This window comes from Protomyctophum bolini (assembly GCF_963924005.1).
Source record: "Protomyctophum bolini genome assembly, chromosome: 2".
NCBI lineage: Eukaryota > Metazoa > Chordata > Actinopteri > Myctophiformes > Myctophidae > Protomyctophum > Protomyctophum bolini.
Window position 1 is genome coordinate 7313920 of NC_137863.1, and position 20774 is coordinate 7334693.

The 20774-nt window shown below is 41.0% G+C and overlaps 2 protein-coding genes across 2 annotated transcripts in view; one reads left to right on the forward strand and one right to left on the reverse strand.

Annotated features, from left to right (window-relative positions):
- Nucleotides 1–136: 136 nt before the first annotated feature.
- LOC308329175 (syntaxin-18-like) lies at nucleotides 137–18153 on the reverse strand. The gene is made up of 11 exons (XM_080783378.1): nucleotides 17947–18153; nucleotides 7840–7907; nucleotides 6088–6203; nucleotides 5057–5134; nucleotides 3891–3957; nucleotides 3531–3622; nucleotides 2744–2835; nucleotides 2306–2364; nucleotides 2084–2153; nucleotides 1568–1648; nucleotides 137–1415 (listed from the first exon to the last, which is right to left on the reverse strand). The coding sequence occupies exons 1-11, from the start codon at nucleotides 18112–18114 to the stop codon at nucleotides 1320–1322; spliced, it is 987 nt and encodes a 328-aa protein (XP_080639504.1). The 5' UTR covers nucleotides 18115–18153; the 3' UTR covers nucleotides 137–1319.
- Nucleotides 18154–19082: 929 nt separating this feature from the next.
- LOC308326575 (uncharacterized protein) overlaps nucleotides 19083–20774 on the forward strand; it is a gene marked incomplete at both ends in the record, with an annotated part of 2003 nt that continues 311 nt past the window's right edge. Inside the window, 3 exons of the mRNA XM_080779515.1 lie at nucleotides 19083–19377; nucleotides 19570–19699; nucleotides 20506–20705. Of these exons, the coding sequence (XP_080635641.1) occupies nucleotides 19083–19377; nucleotides 19570–19699; nucleotides 20506–20705 (625 nt within the window). The remainder of the gene's footprint in view (nucleotides 19378–19569; nucleotides 19700–20505; nucleotides 20706–20774) is intronic.

A 20774-nucleotide genomic window follows, 5' to 3' on the forward strand; every position in this document is an offset into this window, starting at 1 on the left:
AAATTGTGCCGCTTCAACATTTCCACCATCAGAGAAGACATGAATCTCTTTAGTTCCACCTCTCTCAAGTCCATGTTTCTAAACACAAGTAATATCCTGTGAGTTTCAAAGACAGAATGAAGATAAAACGCAAAAGTTCACTAAGAGCATTACTTGGCTTTATTATTTGAGTAAAAAGTGCAAGTCTTTACAGTAGGGCTGCCTGGAAACAAAGTCTTTCTCTATGACTGTTATAGTCTAATCTGACATAATAGTGATTGCAGGACACAACATGTCTATCATGCACTTAACCCACTTAAGTGCTATATGCTTAGTCATTTGATGAATTGTAAAAAAACAAATCACACCGTGTGAAATGAGGGGCGCTCTTGTCATCGTACATCATCATTCATCATCCCATACTGGCCAATCAGAATGCCTGTTGCCCGTGATTGGTTAGCTGATTTGGTCGTTTTGTTTACTAGACATAAAATTTCCCTTCAATGTTAATGGCGTTTAAAGTTTTGATGTTTAATTTACGTCATAAAAAGCATCTGATGTCATTTCTCCGTTCACCATCAATGGCAAAACTTGACGGGCGGGGACAACATTTTGCAGACATTTGACCGGAATTCTTTTACCGTGGTCAATGGCAAATCTTGAGACGTGTGGGGACAAAAGCCGTTTATAGAAGGGGCTAGCGCCCCTTAAAAATAGCAGATCTACATGCTCACAATGCATCAATATGTGATGTTATCCTATCCGCTATGAGCTTGTACATTTCTCTTTACATTTTGTTCACCTAAAGTACCGAAATAGGGATGCCAGGTTGAAAGAGATTAAATAAACAAATAACACTAAGTACTGGTACTTCAAAAACATGTGTCACCGCAATGCAAGTATACACAGTATACTTGTTTAGTGGATTTAAGTCAACAATAAAGAGTCAAGGGAATTACTTTTAAGAGCCAGACAAGGAAAGCTGTTGACTGTTAATCAGTTGGCAGTCATTTTAGTGATAGAAATACAGCAAATGTCCACTGACATAGAAAAAGCACAAAGCCAATAAGCATGCTTTGATGTACATCAAGTGATCCACACTGCCCTCCTGTGGATGATGGGTGCCATTGTTCACAATGACACTGGAAAGCACTAGACTGGGATTACTTTTCACTCCAAATTCATTAGATAGAATGACCCCTTGGCCCCTGGGGATATCCTTTCCTCCTAGTCCATTGTGTACAGCTAGTCAGCTACAACAACATCTAGTCTTAGTGAGTTTATTACTTCTGGATGCAAACCAATGAGGCGAAATTCCCTGGTTTGAAGCTGTGACAAGGTTAGCTGTCGTACCAGTCCAGGAAAAGAAGAGAGAACGAGCACATGACCAGGAAGAAGAGGATCCACACACGGAAGCCGGCGTTGTTTTTGATGGCCTTGAGACATAATGAGATTCATGAAAAACACTGAACTTAAACTAAATAATAATACCAGAACAATAGTGGACAAGTTAACTATCTGACATGAGACTGGATAGAAAGTGAAGGCATGGAATTGGATAGAATATTGTTGGCCAAGCAGTAAATACCTCTCGTATATCTTCGTTGCCTTCTTTGACGTTCTCTGTAGCACCCACAACCAGCTGGTGAATGCTGTCGATCTCCGTTTCCTTTCGAGGGAGAAGATGTGTAAACACTTTGGAACATTGCATCTAGCCGTTTACCGGTTATGTGCGTGCGTGTACTAGGTATGTGTACTATGTGTGACTGGGCATGGCTCTGTAGGTGTAGGTGGTTAGCTGAAGAATAAGGTCTGTCACTGACTGTGTGTCTGTGAGTTTGTGTGTCTGCCAACGGTCACTTTGCATTACAGCATGAGCATGAGTGTGTAACATATGTGTTATAATAGTATATACATTTTAATAATTTCAAGTCATTTTAAACTTCCTGTTATTTAGTCTTAGATGGAAAGTGACTCCTTTTTAATCTTTTATTGTTTTTTCTACCATTAAATGTCCCATCCCATCCCTAGCCACATTTTGCCACGCTGATTCAGAGAATCAGAACCACTACCAAATATGGTAGATGCGAGGGAATCAACTCACTTGTTGAAGGACCTTCTCAGCAAAGATCTCCTGGAGTCGGGAGATCTCTACAACCTTACCCTCGATGTGCCTACAGGAACGTGGAGGGATAAAAAGGTCATGGAAGGAATATGACATCTCTACAGTACAGTTACAGTATGACAATGGTAAAAGGGTTAACAACTGGTTACTCGTACTACCAAGAAAAGGTTGAGTAATATTTCTGTGCCGAAAGATTCTCACCTAACTTCATCCACCAGACTGCTCATCTCACTCACCAACCTCTGGTTCTCCTGTTCAAACTAGAAAGGAATGAAGTGATGAGCAATTAAGAACAGTTATGCAATGAGATATTTCATATTTACAGAGTTCTATACTGTATTAAATTAATATTCAAATGTACTCAACTGCCATATTACTTCAGCAATTGTCTCAACCCCCTACTCTGGACTGTTAAGGAAATTAACTGATATACTAGATTTATCTAGGGCTAATCGAACATTTTCAAAACTGTCAGTGCATATAAATTTCATTTCATTTTGTCCCCAGGGTTTGTACTGTGCAAGTAAATTCTACAACCTGCAATGTGGATCCACACACTGCATATTCTTAACAGATTTATCAGGTCCATTAACAATTGTGTATCTTGTATTTATGATAAATGATTCTATCATCCCACACCATCTGGATCTCCTCAGGAGAGAGCTCGTCCTCCACCTTGCCCTCCTCCCACAGGTTGATATTGTTGTCCAGGACCTCAGACACTCCCCTCTCTGCAGGAAGAGGAAATGGACAAAAACATAAGAGTGTTGACCTGGAAAAGGTTTTTACATTTTAAACTAACACTGAATATTTTCTTTTCACTCATTCTCAGGTGTTCACTCATTTGAGGGAACCCAAAAAAGCCTGATTTATACTTCAAGCTCACGACGCGTCGCATGGCAAAGCGATGTGACCTTGTCCGTCTATTTTTGGCACAGGACACCGGCGCGTGACCAGGTTTAAATTAAGCATACGACTTTTGTATTCAATCTGAATTACTTTGTTGGTCATTTATGTTTGCACACACGATTAATATGTAGGTAGGTGTATAGAATTACAACGAATACCCAATTGTTAAAAATAAAATGTCATAAAGTTCTCAAAACTATACATAAAAAAACACAAATTAAAATGAAGATAGAAAACTATATACAATTATCCCATTCTGACCGGGCACCCATTATGGTGTTAGCATCATGTTATGCTTTAGCTATTGAAAAATAGCAGATCTACAAGCTCATAGCGCGCCACCGAGTGGCGCGCTACGAGCTTGTAGGTCTGCTATTTTTGAAAAATCGAAGAACGACTGACATTTTTAGAATCTGATCTCAGGTCAGAATGGGTTCATCAGACCAGTGTGTGTCCAGTGGAAACCTCGTATGAATCTGATCTCAGGTCAGAATGGGTTATATAGCAGCTAGCATACCAGAGTTGTCCTCCTTGGCTCCCTTTTCCTCTGTGTTCTCCACCTGGGGACTCTTCTCTGTCTTACTGTGATGCTCCGTTTGGAGTCTTGACCTAAAGCCACACAACCATTTGTTAGTGTAAATGAAATTCACTAAATTACTTCTAAGCCCAAACCACACCAAAGGGTCGGGTTGAGACAAAATGTTTTAAGGTATACCACACCAATGCAACTCATTGAGTTGCAATGAGTTGCATCCGACCCTTTGGTGTGGTTTAGGCTTTAATAAGACAAAGATTTGCATGCACAATTTTTTTTTTAGCTACTAGGTTTATTCAGTGTGTAGCAAGTAGTGACTAGCTGGGCAATGTGAATACTCACAGTCTCTTCTTGTCCACCACTCTCTTGACCCTTATCGCTCTCTGCTCAGAGTACAGCTTACATACTCCTTAAAGAGAGATACATGTCAATATTAAAGGTGATTGCAGTTATTTAATCAATTAAACTCTATACTTGGTTGGTTGACCGGTGTCCTCCAGGTATATATAATTGTCCGCTACCTTTTGTCCCCTCTACACTGAATCTCTTCATTGAAAATAGCCAAATTACTATAAACTCATAAAGTCTCTTCTAATCTAGATTTTGTAGATCTGCTATTTTCGCTGAATGTTTGACAATGACATGACCAGAATAGGGACACTATGGTTCATGTGGTTAATCTCAGGAAAACATAGTGATTTCCAATTGCGACTGCAGGTCGCATTCACTATGAAATTGTGCATTTCAAAGGATTTAAAGGCCATCTGTTAGACCAGTGATTCTCAACTGTTTTCATTTCAGGGACCCTCACTTCAATATACAATAGGCCATGAATACCATTGTTTTTCTTCTTCTCCTTTATATACTGTAAAATCCTCAATGTTCATTTATACAGTGTGTTAGAGACGGTAGGATACCTTATTAAGTATGCACACTGTCAACCAATCAGAGGAGCATTTAATAAATGGTAAATGGTAAATGGTGCATTTATATAGCGCCTTCCCTTTATCCAAGGCGCTTTACATAGATTGTGCATTACATTCACCCATTCACACACCGATGGCAGCGGAAACCATGCAAGGCACCAACTAGCACATCGGGAGCAATTAGGGGTTCAGTGTCTTGCTCAAGGACACTTCGACAGTAACTCTGGGGGAGCCCGGGTTCGAACTGGCAACCTTGCGGTTCCCATCCAGGCACTCTACCCCTGAGCCACCGCCGCCCCTATTAAAACCTGGGGAAAACAGACATCATTTACACCAGGAAGTAGATTGCATTTCGACAAACTACAGGCAGAGATTTTCATAGGACTAACTTTGACTACCGGTAAATAGTTACATTATACCACGAAGAAATGTTGACTGAGGTTATGCAGCCCATGAGAAAACCAATTTCTCCGTCCCAGTAGGCTCATATTCATATATTCCAGACCTACATCACAACGAACAGTCCATAGAGAATGACGTCTGACAGTTTGGGCAGTGTGTTTTAGTGTGACAGGAACGCACCTTTCAGATACATCTCCACAAGGTCCAAGACTGCTCCTCTGTGCTCCTTCACCTGGGCTGACAATACCTGCTTCTCAGCTGGAAACACCACAGTCACAGATATATAATCATCTCAGTCAGGTGGAAACCTTACATGTCCGGGATTACTTTTCGGGATTAAAATTCAAAAACGGCAAAAGCAGCAGATCTACAATATCCAAACGTGTTGCTTCGCAGTTCGCAACACATTTTGAAATTGGAGATCTGCTACTTTTGATGTTTTTGTCTGATGCTGTACTATGATCAAGTAGGGCGTTCATTTACAAAAAACACAAAAAGTGTAAATATGGAGATGAGGTTTCTGCCCGACAACAAGAATATTCACTTACAGGACTCCAACTACTCCAACAATGTCAAAAATGACAATGTTTTCGCAATAATGTCTAAAACAATATTCTCTTAGCGATTATTCTATTGATTACTTTTTGGGATTAACGGATTTATTTACAGCCGTCTGCCAGCCTGCAGATGGATGCCATGTTGATAATTCCAGCATTCACCAAATGCCTAGGCTTGCACGCTACAGTGAGTACAGTCATATCTGGTGGGTAGCAAGCACTGTACTTGACTATTCCGGCAAGAATGAGAACGGTACCTACAGTACCAAAAACTGTATAGGAAATGACTTGAACTAGGAAAAGTTTTCTTTGAATGAGTATTACTCTCTCTGCTTCGATGGTGGCTGAGGCATTCTTGCGTGCAGATCGGATACTACTGGCAGCAGCCCTACTGAAGCCCAAATGCTGTGTTGCTTCATCATGTATGCAAGGTTTGAGGATGCATTTGCACACTCACTTGTAAACCCGTTATTTCACAGTAGCCATTTGGGGTTCTCATTAATTTAGGGGGACACGCGTTCTAGCGTGCACATCCTCTGCCTGTGTGCGTGTGGAAAATGACCAGAGGAGCCCTGTGGTGTCCCATGTAGCGATCCAAACACCACTGTCCATATCTGAAAATAGCTTTAGTAAAGCACACATACTGCACAGTACCTTCAGCGCGTAGCTGTTTGATAGCTTCAGAGCAGGTCCTCATGAAGATCTGAGCGTCTTGGTCAATCTGGTCTCGTTCGTTGTCCGTCATATGAGTAAGGTCTGATGAGATGAGACTGTGAACACATTTATAATAACAGTGTTTTAACATCTGGTGACTTCCATAAAAAGTTCAATTCACCCCCAATATGGAGTAAGATTCACTTATTGTTACAATAACAAAGTTTTATATTATTCTAGGCATTTATCAGAAATAAGCAGAAAGTATGCAGTGTTGTTTGTCCAATAATACTACTCATTCTCATGAACTTGAGAAAGTCTCTCTCTTATGGCACAATGACACAGCTTGCTCAACCACATATGGTGAGAAAAGGCTGCAGAGTTTAAATAGGCCTATTAGCAATTAGCATGGGTTGTAGTTTTTTCCTGGCATGAAATCAAGTAAATTGTCGCCCCCAACGAAGGCTGTGGAAATCCTATGCCCTGTTCATGAACCAAAGGAAGAGAAATCAGAACTCACATCATGACTAATGGCTATGTTGATAATGTGTGGGAGTTGTGTGAACTTGGCGGTGGCTGCGTGCACAGTGTGCACCATGTCTGATAGTGTTAGCCAAGTGACAGTAAGTGATTATATGGTGTCTAAGATAGCAATAAAAACTTACAAGGCGATGATGAAATGTGATTTATGGCAAACAAATGTCCCCATTGAATTTTACCAAATGATTTCCCGCTGTAGCCTAACTTGTTATCAGCACTGTGTTTGCTTTTGTAAAGGTTCCCCTCTGGTTCAAAGCAAGTGACAAAACTTGGTACACATTCTAGGTAGCTTTTCTTCTGTTAAACAGAGTCGGATAGAGTGGATCATGTCAAAAGATTTGGAGTTTGTTATGTCTAATGGAGATGATGAAATAAAAGGAGTCGACATTTAAATGAGTACGGCGGGCTGAGGGTGGCTTGACTCCTTTGCTTACCCGTAGAGAACAACCCACAACGCCCATTTTCACGTGGAGTGTTTACTTACGGTAATCTATTCTGTTTTATCAACACTCTTAACAAAACATGCCACTACTACCCACACCCATATACACACCCACACACAGAGGGGCCTTGAAGAGAGGAAGGCCAGGATTAGTCTCAGGCATGATTTGCTCTTCACTTGGTTGCAGCTCAATTATTCCAGACAATTAGACTGGAGCCTGCTGCTTCAGACCACCCTACTCGCTGTTGACCTTGTGCCAGCAGCCAGCCCCCACAACACTGACACAAGAACACACACATACCTCAATTATCCTAGATAAACCCTGAGGAGTCTACGATATAACCCTGTAGTCACAGGTCTGCCCTTAGTCCTCCTCCTGACCACCTCACAACCAGACCAATTATCAGAAGCCACCAACGCCCTGCCCCGTAGCCTAGCACTTTCACATCGTCACATCCATTTTACCCACATCAACCATAGAATCCCTATTCTGGGAATGTCATAATAGCAAAAATGGATGAAAGTTTGGCGAAAACAGTCGAACATTCAGTGAACATTCGGTGAAAATAGCAAGCCGCAAGCGTATACCCAATTTATTTGTGTCTGTAAAAATGTTATAATTATATGAAGCCTACAACGTGTCTGTGAAGCATTGTAGGCTAGCTTGTAGATTTGCTACTTTTGCTGTTTGATATACAACAAAGTATATAGTGCTTAAATGGTTACCGTGAGCAGAATGTTTCAGTCAGGCGATTGGAGGAGAGGCTTACCTTCCGGCGTTCACATAGTCTTTCCTGTGCTGCAGCAGGAAGTCTTTCAGTTTAGTGATGTTTGTGATCTGCCAGGATGAACGGAGAAGAAGCAACACATTAATGAACGTTTTCTTTCATATTAATGCGTGTGCACTGTGCAGCATGCTATTTTTAGAATGTCGTGTGTCTCTGGTTCTGCTTCAGTAGACATGTCAACAAAACATGGCTTACAAAACTCTCAGATGAGTTCACACACACACACACACACACACACACCACCAGAATGCGGGTTTGTCCCAGCTACCTTCACCTAAAACGCATCATGCCAGTTATTTAGTTATTTTTGGCAAGGGACACAGTCATAAGGCGCGGTATGAATAAGGCTTAAATGTATGATTTTGCATTTATTGACTGTGTCAGGCAGCCATGTCCATCTATCTTGGTGCATTCTGAATGTTTACCTTTGACAATTAATTTACTACAGGACATACCGAAATCAAACCGGCAATTTCCTTGTCAAATAGCTTGGGTAAATAAAACTATGAGCTACTCCACACAGAGCTCTGACAGAGCAATCTCTAATAAGCCTGAAATGCATGATCCGTTACCATTTATCACAGGGCGGTGTGTGTGTGTGTGTGTGTGTGTGTGTGTGTGTGTGTGTGTGTGTGTGTGTGTGTGTGTAAACCAGAGAGGAAACTACGTTCAATCAATCCAATATTTGCTCCTGTAATTCGGTCAAACACTGAAAAAAAAGGCCAAATTGCTTCCCTGTCCACAGAGGGCTGCTGGCAGGGCAGAAGTGTGCATGAAAACGCACACTGTAGAGTCTGTTGGAGCTGCTGGAAGACAGAGTTCAGACAGGGAAGGGATTGAAAGAATGACACAATGGATGTGACTGTGACATGGACCGCTGAACGTGGGAGACTATTTTGATAGCATAACGACGCCGTCTTCAACCTTCAGTCTTCTGAGTCTAACAACCCTAATTATCAAATTGCTCAGTCGGTTGTAAGGAGTAACCTGGACCTAGCCCTCTAATTGTGTCTAAGAATTCTGAGAGTATAGCAGTGGCCTGAGAAAAAAAAAAGTTTTATTAAAGATGACGTTTGAAAGGTGACAGGCTTTTCATTCGCTCAAATAAGGTGTCAAGATAAACAGAGACAAGCAATTTGCTGGAAATGTAGCCCTCCTCTTCATTGCTTAGAAAGCAATCAAATGATATATGGCACGGCGTTGGGGGCATATGTTAAGTCAGGCTGTTGAAGCAAGCTGGGACTTTGTAAAAATACAATTATCAGAGGTCACAAGTTAATTGTTGTTGAGAGCACTTGTAGAGGGATCAGGAGACAGACACTTTTCTCACCGTTAAAAGAAAAAAGTTGTGACATTTCACTGGACAGAAACTCAAGTGGCTCCAGAACGCCCTGTAATGGACAATATATGTCATGATGTTGGTCGCTGAAACAAGTTAAGGGAACATTGGCAGTTTGTTACATCTGCCAAAAAATTGAAATTGTCACAGATCTACCAGTATTGCTGCCTGGTAGAATGACAGGTTTCATTCATATCCGTGCTGCATGTCCTTCCCTCTATTCTTTGAGACACACATGCAGGTATTTTGGGGCGTGTCCAAATCCACCATGAAAACAACACAGCTTACCATTTAAATGCATAAGTGAACGTACGCATGCTTACATTTAATATTTTAAATATCTTTTTCGTCATATGAGATGTACTTTATTATCCCTGCAGGGAAATTAATAAATAGCGCAACATGTGGTGAAGTATTGTAGCGCAGGTGATTGCAACAACCACCGATTGCAGTGAAAAATGAAAAGGGGAACGCCAAATATTCTAAACTATTTGAGACAGTGTTTTTACGAGTTCAAACAATGAATAGTGTGATGTTGATCCCCTATTCACTCATTCTAGGACATGACGTATGTGTCGACAGAAGAATAAGTTTCCCGTCTCTACATAAAGCAAAAATGGTCCTTAAAGCCAAGTTTGTTCTTGCAGTGTGTTTTAATATGTTACGTCTTCCAAATTCCAAGTTTTTGGCTTCTGAAGAATTAGCAACAGCTATTCTAAGTCATATACTGGAATAAAGACACAATCTTCAGCCCACCACCCTCAAGTATAACCAATCCAATGAATCAACTTGTAAAGTTATGAACCTTAAAATGACAAGAAAAACTAACCTCATTTTTCAATAATTTGCCCAGGCCCATTGTAATCTATATTTAATACCTGAATGTAGCGGTAGACCACAAGCCTTGTATAAGCTCATAAAATACACTCAACAGACATGTATGTATACTGTAGGTGTTTGTGTGCTACACCTGTCTGACCAGCAGGCAGTGCTAAGTCCACAGTAATGAAAAGTGTTGAATGAGAATCCAAACGAGCAGAGACTGAACAACATGTGAAAGTGCTGCTCTGGGGGTTGAGCTGTCTCCTATGTGTATACATTGGAGCTCAGATTGCGAGCGCAACCTCAAGGGTTTGCAGGGGGTCAGAGGGATCAATTGCTCTTGTAACTTAAGACCCTAAAGAGCGAGTAATTCCTCAACAATGAAGAAGGGGGTGGCCCTGTGCTTGTGACTCACCCTCTGTGTGTGTGTACTGTGTGTGTGTGTGTGTGTGTGTGTGTGTGTGTGTGTGTGTGCATACTGCATATATATGTGCATGCATGCGTGCACACACACACGCACACACAAATATGTAACTGTGTACGTGTGTGAGAGCTTGCAGTGAAGGCAGAAGGAGACAGTCTGCCGGGCTACATCTAATCTCATCAACATCAAGGACCCCCACTTCACCTCCTCACTTTCTCCTTCCCTCCAGCGTCCCTCCTACCCTGGTGGAGTCCAAACAAACCATCAGATGGATTATTACAAGGCAGAAAAGAGAAATGGCATAGCTTGCAGATTTCTTAGGAGCTTGGATTGGACGGCTCATTGTTTAGCTAAAATACATGTAACCAGAATGTGATAACGACCGCCCTGCAGCAGCCGCTGTTCAGGTTTAGGGACTCGACACACTCACACTTGCTTTTACATGTATGGCCTGATAACAAAATGTCGCTTAACAAAAGAGATCTATGGTGCCCGTTGATGTTATCACCAATCACCATGTTTATGCCCGTCTTTAAAGATTGTGACGGTTTTAAGTGCATTTAGTGTAGTTGTCACAATAAACAAATGACAGCACCTAGATTAGCATCTGGGATTATAAAAAGGCCTTTGATTTGTACTGGACAATGATTACTAAACAGTGACTCGTTTGTTAACAATTTTTAACAAGTAATCAGTCTCCTTAACGATTATAGTGATTATGGGGTGTATACATTCTGTAGCCTACAGGACATTTGTCCAGACCAGAGCAGGACAATAAATTGTCACATGATTCTCAACTTTTATATTTGGCAGAATGAACTGGAGACCAAGGCTCCGAAACAGCTCAGAGAAAGGAAGGAAAAGAAAAAGCCAGAAACCAAATGCATCGTGCATGCAAGCTCTTCACATCACTGATTTAAAACAACATGTTGATTGTTTTTTGGGGTTTCTTCTGGTTTGAACAAAGCCACATCATTTGAGACACAGACGTAGCAACCAGAAGCAATGAGTTTGCCTGGACAACAAAGACCTCTCAGCTGTTGGACTCATGGATGCTAACAATATTGTAACACTCAAGCCTCATTGAAAGCAGGGGAAACAAGACTTGGGAGTCTGTACTCTGTCTCTCGTTGACAAGCAAGCTCTAAAGCCATTTGACTTTGAAGCCAGGACTTTATTTATTTATCATTTGTTTTAAACAATTGTCTTAACCAATTCCTTTAATCTAGATTGTATGTTGAATCTCCACTAACAGACCAGAACATCATCGTGGTTTTCTTTTGAGGATTTAAACAATTCCAATATCTGGTTTTCCTTATTTTCTAATTTACAAGCCAAGGTGACAATATGCAATGTATAGTTACTCCCACCTCAGAATATAACATATCCATTCTAGACTCCAAACATTCATTTAAAGTTGCTGTATTTCTTAGTCAGAGTCAATTTGAAAATGTCACAATTTTATTTGGTCTAGATTACTGATAATCTAGACCTAATCAAGCCTCACAAAATACATCAACACAACCACAACCTCACAGTAATTGACTTTTTGATCCACACATTATTATGATTTAGTCTTGCGTGTCTATATGAACCCGAGCTCTATTTTTGTTCCAGCTAAACTGTTTAGTCTGCAAAGTATCTGGTGTTCATCTCCTTATTCAAAAAGTGACATATATCCACTGACCTGTGTTTAAGGACTTATTCTTCCTTCTATTAGTTTTCATTTTAATGATACATGCACTGTTCCTGTTTTATTGCAAGGTCCTGGTTGCAGATGCTTCGAAATTCAATTTGCCAGGGCTTTGTGGGAAAACAGTCCAGAGATTAGGTCAACTGGTAAAGAGAGCGTTTAGCAGCACATTCAGTCCAGGATAATCCCTGAAAATAGCAACCCGATGGTAAAAGTACCCTCTGGATAGTCACGGCCTAAATGGTTCCGCTTATGCGAGGATGACATTCTCAATTCTTGGAACTATGCACAGTTGCAGTTTGTGATTTAGGTTATAGGCCAACAAAGGAGTCTTTTTGTGCATCTTTTTTGATGGAAAAGACTATTGCACATTTGACCTTTCAATGCTGACTTCATTAGTAAAGTTTAGAGAAATTAAAAACAGTTATATACTGAGACTGCTATTTTAAGATTCAGCTAGAATCAGTCTTTAGCTTTAACTTTTTTCTTTTATTCAATATACTAAAGTAGTATCATGTTACCTCTTCGTCTAACATATAAGGAATACATTTAACTTGGGCTGTTTTTTACCAGGTAAACCAAGCGAGCATATTGGAGATAAGGAAATAAAAGAATTACAGAAGCGTAACAGCTAGCTAGATAACATGAGGTCAGACTTGGCTGACATGAATGATTTCTCTTAAATTAGCCTATACTGCCGTATTGCTTCTGGTTGCTGTCATGACTTGTTAAAAGATTTGCGCTTTACATTTAACACCAACTTCTCAAAGGCATCTATGAATTTACAGTGTAGGCTTCAACTCAATACAAAATGTACAGTACCATCTTACTTCAAAGCAGTTAATTTACAGCATTTTGGGAGGTTTTAGTACATTTGACACTGTGCACGCCTATGTGAATTAGGCTAATCCACATAAACATTTTCCTCAGATCAACTCAAATATATTTGGATGATACATATTTATTATTTATTATGGAATATTTTACATAGGGCAAAATATACCTGCGTTTAGTGTTCTAGGGTAAAAACAGATTTTAACAGTTTTACAATTTTCCAAATGAAGCAAACCTTTCAAATACAAACTACATTTTTGAGAGTACACAGGATTATCGTTTCCATTTGAAACGTGCTGTATATGGTAGAAAACCTCCTAAACGCGCATACTTAAGTGTGCTGGCCGATCGCCACACTTTTCAGGGTTTCAAAGAAAACTCTGTGAGAAGGAGCCAATTTAGGAATACCAGTGCTGAAGGCACAGTGGGGAGCCAAGCGCTATTTTCTACACACAATTTAACAATTTTGAGGCGACCTCCTCTATTTAAACACGAGAAGGGCAGCATGCTGTGGAGAGAAAGGAGGTGAACGGTGAAATGGAGATCACAGTGCCCCAAACCGACCCCTATGAGGTAAAAGATTCCCCTGACCAAGCCCCGCTCTGCAAACACTGGCCCTCTTATTAGTCAATCAAGGCTTTTTTTCTTTGATTGGTTCTAAAGATGTCACATTTCCTTGAGCTAGCCTCCATTTTTTGTGGAAAGAAAGACGCAAATAAGCCACTTTATATTTGTTTACTTTGATGTTTCTTTCTTTATTTTTTATCTATTTGTGTGAAGAGTCGGTGGGAACTTGAAAAGAGTTATGCATGTCTTGAAGGGCACCCACATCTGTTGTGCATTAGGCACCGGCCGTCAACATTGTTACTGGGGACCTAATTTAATATTTTCTCTGTTTTGATCTTCCACCTTTAATCACTGGCTCTTGGGAGGATCGGCTTTCCCCAAGAAATTGTTCGAGAGCCGAAAGAAAATGTTATTGCAGCATGTTTATGGAATCATACATGCGAGGAGAGGGCTTGCACCAAAAAAAAAATGCTGCCTATCTCAAGTTGTGCATAGAGAGAGAACGGATAGTTGGAAGGGGAGAGAGTGGGCGAAAACCACAACATAACTATAAGCAGTCAGGACATTCCAAAGTTGCAATTTCAATTTCTCCAAACGCTGGTTCACCGAGATGGTTGGAGATGATATGGACAGCACAAGGGAGACAGCGGTAGGGGGGAGGAGTGGAGAGGGCAGGCACCACAGGCTAGGTTTGAGTTTCTTTGAATCAGCATCCTTGCTTTTATTAAACCACCATTTCTAATATCAATGCAACAGGGGTGCAGAGGACATAACAAAAGCCTGGTTGTGCACAGCTGCTGTGACTGGGCCCATGTCGATGTTGGCCGCAGACTTGGGGTGGAGGCATCAGGTATGGTTTAAAAGTTCTGATGTCCTTAGGGAAACGTTGAATAGTTCTTCAAGGTGGCTTTGAAGGGGCTCTTATAGATGGTCTCAAACTGACAACAATAATAGTGAACGTTCCAACCCGTATGAACTTCCGTTCTGTTTCTTCTCACTATGATTCCAAATACAATCAGTGAGGGGAAAAAAAGGAAACTGGGAGAAATTATTTTGCGGGCTCAAGCTGATGATAGCTAACACAGTTTAGCCTTCATTGAAGATAATATTAGCCAACCAACAGCCGACCGGAAGGCTTGGGTTTTGGCTTCTCTCCTAACATGAGGTCGTTTGGATTATCTTATACATGATATTCATGTCAGGCCAGTGACCTCTGGCTTCATGGCAGTGAACATGCTATGCAGCTGAGTCTCACTCGGCTCCTTATTTCAAACAGAAATATCAACTTATTCTTAAATATATTCATGTACAATTGTACATTTCTTGAAGTGAATGCAGTAATCACCATTAACCCATTCTGACCGGGAACCCATTTTGGTGTTATCATCATGTTATGCTTTAGCTATTGAAAAATAGCAGATCTACAAGCTCATAGCGCGCCACCGAGTGGCGCGCTATGAGCTTGTAGGTCTGCTATTTTTGAAAAATCGAGTGACGACTGACATTTTTTAGAATCTGATCTCAGGTCAGAATGGGTTAATCAGACCAGTGTGTGTCCAGTGGAAACCTCGTATGAATCTGATCTCAGGTCAGAATGGGTTAAATATATTCATGTACAATTGTACATTTCTTGAAGTGAATGCAGTACTAATCACCAATACTGTGCCTTACTAGACAAGTTCTAACTACTTGTTTCAAGTTCAAATTGGGTATTTCATTAGGCGGAAACTTTTCAAAGACTTTCAAAAAATAGCAGATCTACAAGTAGGCCGGAAAGTATAAAATAGCACTTAGGCGTTGCTCTTTTGGGTATGATGTCGTTATGTCGTTTTCTTAAGTCTTCAAAAATAATACATGGTTTAAATGCTTATTAACCCATTCTGACCTGAGATCAGATTCATACGAGGTTTTCCACTGGACACACACTGGTCTGATCAACCCATTCTGACCTGAGATCAGATTCTAAAAAAATGTCAGTCGTTCTTCGATTTTTCAAAAAATAGCAGACCTACAAGCTCGTAGCGCGCCACTCGGTGGCGCGCTATGAGCTTGTAGATCTGCTGTTTTTCAATAGCTAAAGCATAACATGATGCTGAACACCAAAATGGGTTCCCGATCAGAATGGGTTAAGATCAGGGTGACGTACAGGCTACAGCAGTGGTTTTCACCACAGCAAATCAGAAACGCAAGGCACACTATAACAAAAATAGCTGCTCACAAAATAAATACATATTTGCCTTTTATGATGATATGCATGTTGAGGCCCAGGTCATAATCCATTCGATGCTCTTGACCCAGGCACTGGCATTAGAGCCATTACTGGTCTCTGTGCACTGCTAGTTAGAATGGGTCAAATGCAGACCACAGGGGACAAATTTCCCCACAGGGATCAATAAAGTATAACTTGCTAATTATTTTTCATCCCCATTTATCGAATTAGCCTATGTCTGGGACTGCTTAACTGGTACCATCATGGTCAAATCAAGCATTAGACCCAGTATGACCATAATGAAAATTGCTTCAATAAATTGAGGAATATAATAACCTTTATTGATCCCACTGGGGAATTTCAGCCGCCTAGAGGCAGAACAGCAGTTCCTATTGCCACTTCCTCACAACCCAGTAGAATAAATACATAATTAAATGATCTATGTATAGCTTTTCCACAATACAATACATTTCTTAAAGGACAACGCTGCCATTTTAGATACATGTTGTTTCTGTAATTGTGTGCAGTTTTCATAATTATTTACTTTTATTTTGTATTGAACAAATTTCTCTGCCATTGTTTCTTCGCCATATTATGGTAATTTAAAAGTTAGAAAAATATGTACCCTACCATATGACCTTATGAGCATGTCATTTTAAGGTTATTTTCTCAATTTAATTTTGAGTGGTTGTTTCGGACTTTGAACAGAAATGCAGTTGGATGCATTATCATTTGTAAACTCTAAACAGCAATCATTGGCCGTTTTTTAATCACTGGCCACCTTGTGATCTAGCAGCCCTACATATTCACATCCCAACCCACGGCAGCAAACACATTTAGTGTTTTGGTCTTGATCCTAGAGAAGCCATTCATACAGTGTTCTCCAACAGCCTCTGCATGTGGTTAAGAACACATGGTGTTAGTGTTATTGCTCTGTTTTGGGGAAACCTGAGCCACCTATCCACTAGTTCCTCAGACAGATGCCACACTGGGAAGTGGTGGGAGCAGTAGCAACCCTCCAGCTCCAACGACGCTGTCTCTGTGTAATACACAGAGTCAGCATCGTTGGACACAGACTACAGTACACAGTGCACAGTGTGTATGTGGTATTGAATAAAGAAGCACTGGGACAGCAACAACACTAGCCGGGCAGAAATAGAATACATGGCAAATTGAAAATAAATGGCAGGGCAATAGAGCTCAAAAGCCCCTTCAGGAGAAGGAGAAAAGGCAGGGCCAAGGACAAGTCTTCCACTAGGGGCTTTCCTATAAAATGTGACAAAGAGTCTTAAGACAAATTGTGCATTTGTTGGATGAGCAGCACGGAGTATGTGGGGTGCATCCAGGAAACAATTGTCTATCAGCAACAAGTGGGGCACTATTTAAAAGTGAAATTAACAGGCTTTCCGACTGTATGGATGCATTTGTTTTTGCGTCCGGATACCCCGTCCACGACAGGCTTCAGACGCGCCTCCTCAGGAGTCTTGGCTCAGATCTGAACCCATTTGATTTGGCGTTAGAAACAAGTTGCGACAGACAAAACACAAATTTCAAATGTTTCAATCAACAATCAATGTTAAGTTTAATACTGACAAAATTGCCATGAAAAACACACAAACAGAGAATGTGTGTGTGTGTGTGTGTGTGTGTGTGTGTGTGCGTGTGCGTGTGCGTGTGTGTGTCATGGCAATTGTGTCAGTAATTATATTGATTGACAATGATAACCTTTATATAGTTAACCAAAGCCTTATCTAATAATACCAAATAAACAACATGCTTAGGCTAAACACCTTTCCAGCAAGATAAGACTGATGCACCCTCCCTATCCCTCACCCTATGATCAAGGAGAGCAGGGTGCCATAACAGTACGGTGTATAATATATGCAGCAGTAGCACCCTCCACGACCACAACACACATTTCCTTTCATTCATATTACTTGTGATGGACACTGAACAGTGAATAGCATGTGTATTGGCCGGGGTTAGGAGCTAATGTTGACATTAAAACGAGTCTACCGTAGTATAGTCACCACTCACTCACCATTTTAAATGAAAGCACCACGACATACAAAAGGTACAACTTCATATGTCGAGTCTGAACAACAGTAGTAAATACGACTATACTACCAATGCTTAGGGATTTCGCCAACAGCAGCATTAGCTCGCACGTAGCCACCCCCCGGGATAGCGGCGAAACTTACCACCTCTTTCGCCTTGGGAGAAAATCCATGCTTGGGTCTGCTGCTGCTACTGCTCCGCTTCAGAATGTCGTCTTTGGTGGAGGGATCAAAGCCGACGCCGATCGCCTTATTTCGTGTTTTGACAGTTTTGACACTGGCTTTGAACAGTAAAGTAATGTCAACAGCCATGGTGTCTGTCTTTCCGTGGCGTGGCCGTGGAGCCGCCTCCTCCTCATACAGCACTGACTGTAGTGTAAACACAACGGTGACACGTCGCCGCCGCGTTATGAAAATAGCCGATCTACATGCTCACAATGCGTCGCGATGCAACGCATTGTGAGCTTGTAGATCGGCTATTTTCACGCGTCGCCGCCCATCACGTCATCTTCCTGCGACACAGTGAATGAGACGACTCAGAAAGCCTTAACGATTATACGTTTTAATCTTAATGCATTTTAACAATATTAGTTGTATCACAGCGTGTTTTACACCTGGCCGTTATTGATATTGTGTAAGTGGTTTATCTGGATAACACGTGTCTTGATTATTGTCTTCAATAGCCGTTTATAGCCACACTTTTAGCCGTGGACCACTTGGGGGATTTTTTCTCTTAAGCATAATGTCTTAACTTAGCGACAATACGGAAGTACTGTAACTAGTCGTCATGTTTCAGTTTGTAGTCTAGAATCTATAGGTGAACATGCTCAACACGATGTTTATGCATTTGGAGCAATAAATGTCGATCTAAAGCTGGAATATAATTTAGAAAAACGACTGGCAGGCAAATATAAACACACTAAATAAAGCAAATACCCCAGGCCAGCTTATGTGTAGGCCTATAGTAGTCTACTCTACTGTACCATGTAAAATGTAGGCCTAACTATATCATTTTACATTTACAGTGCAAGTTGGACTGGGACTAGAATGTCCATTACCCAGCTGTATGATATAATTCTCTTTATTATTGCATATTTATTGGACAATTACAATAATTAAGTGGTATGTGTGTGTCTGTCTGTCTGTCTCTCTCTCTCTCTCTCTCTCTCTCTCTCTCTCTCTCTCTCTCTCTCTCTCTCTCTCTCTCTCTCTCTCTCTCTCTCTCTCTCTCTCACACACACACACACACACACATACACCCTTATTCTTTCTTTCAGATAATGCCCCTTCCACTAGAGGCGATGTCCACTAGAAAGAGAAGGCCGAATTGGACTGACCAGGAATGCATATTCTTAGCCCAGTTGATGGAGGAGAGGAAAGTAGTGATCAGGGGAAAGTGCAGCACTGGTGTGTCAACGCAGGATAAAAGGCAAGCATGGGAAGAAATATCCCAAGCCATCAATGCTGTTTTCCCACAGATTCAACGTACCGTGTCTGACTGTAGCAAGAAATGGGAAAATCTGCTGGCAAAAGCAAGGGAAGAAATCAAAAGACAGAAAATGCAATTGGGTGAAGGTAAGAAAAACAACCGTGTGATTATTAGGTGTATGTACCTTAAAGGCAATGTCTGAAGCCTTGCCTTGGTGATGATAGCCAGGCTACATAAAAAGGCAAAAAAAATACCTTGAAAGCTATAGGAAGAGTTTATTATGTTTTTCATGCAACTTTTATTTCACAAGATGTACATTCCTACATTGTCATTCACAGATTCAGAGCTTTCACTTGAACAGTTCAGCCATATTACCCAAATCGTGATTTCTGTGATGAATTCAGAGTCAGACAGGCTGCTCCAGGATACGAAAGACCCTTCAATCATGCACATGATGGACACCCAAAGGTAAGACGTCTACTCACTGCAACAGACCTAGATGTTCAACCTGGTCAACAAATAAATCCAACTTGATTCTTGATAAAGAATTATTAAAGCTGTACACTGTACAGCATAAAAAATAAAAAAAAACGGTATAAAAATCTAGCAGCAGCTACTATGGGTGCTTCATCACATGGGACTGAGAATTCCTAAGTGACAGGGCAGATGCTGCCACCAGAATTCCTAAAAGTATGAGGTTTCCCTGAAATGTGTTTCTCCACCTACACATAACGGATGGATAAAGGACGTACTATTCTACCTTAAGCTTGAAAAGATTAGATTCTCACTTAATGGTTCCATGACAACTTTCCAGCAAACATGGACACCCTTTGTGGACCATGTAAAAACCCTGACGGTAGTCCCAGAGATGAGCTATATTTGAACTAGGGAATGGTGAACGCATATAGGCCTATGCAGTACGTGCGTCGTGTAAACCGGTGGCTGCACGCACACACAGGTGGTGTATGTCCCCCCCCTCCTTTCCTCTTTTCCTCTCCCCCCTCTCTCTTTTAATTAATTTACTTCTTTATTTCTGTACCCTCTCCTTCCTCTGGTATTGTCTCTGCATTGGGGAAGAGTGGGTGGGTACTGGGTATAGTGGGTGGACGGGAGGGAAATGATGGGTGTCTATATCTATGTATTAACAAATGTATATGTTGACATGAACATGGGAGGGGAATTATTTTTTTAAACCCAATAAAAAGATTTACAAATCAAATAAACAAACCATATAAAATATGTACAGAATTATTATTATTAATATTATTTTACAGCTTTGATGATGATGAGGATGACGAGGATGAGGAAAACAGCCATTCGACAGATGAACCTTCGGCAGTAGTGAACTCAGTTCTGACAGACAACGGGCACCCTGCATGTAGCAGCGTTTCCCCTGCTATGCATTCAGCACACTTCAGTGAGCCCTCGACCTCTCCACCTACAACACACAGATTTGCTTTCACTGAAGCCTCCGGTTCCTCAGCAGTTAATTTCGCTATGCCTTGTACTGCCATCGCTATGCCTTGTACCACCATACCAACCA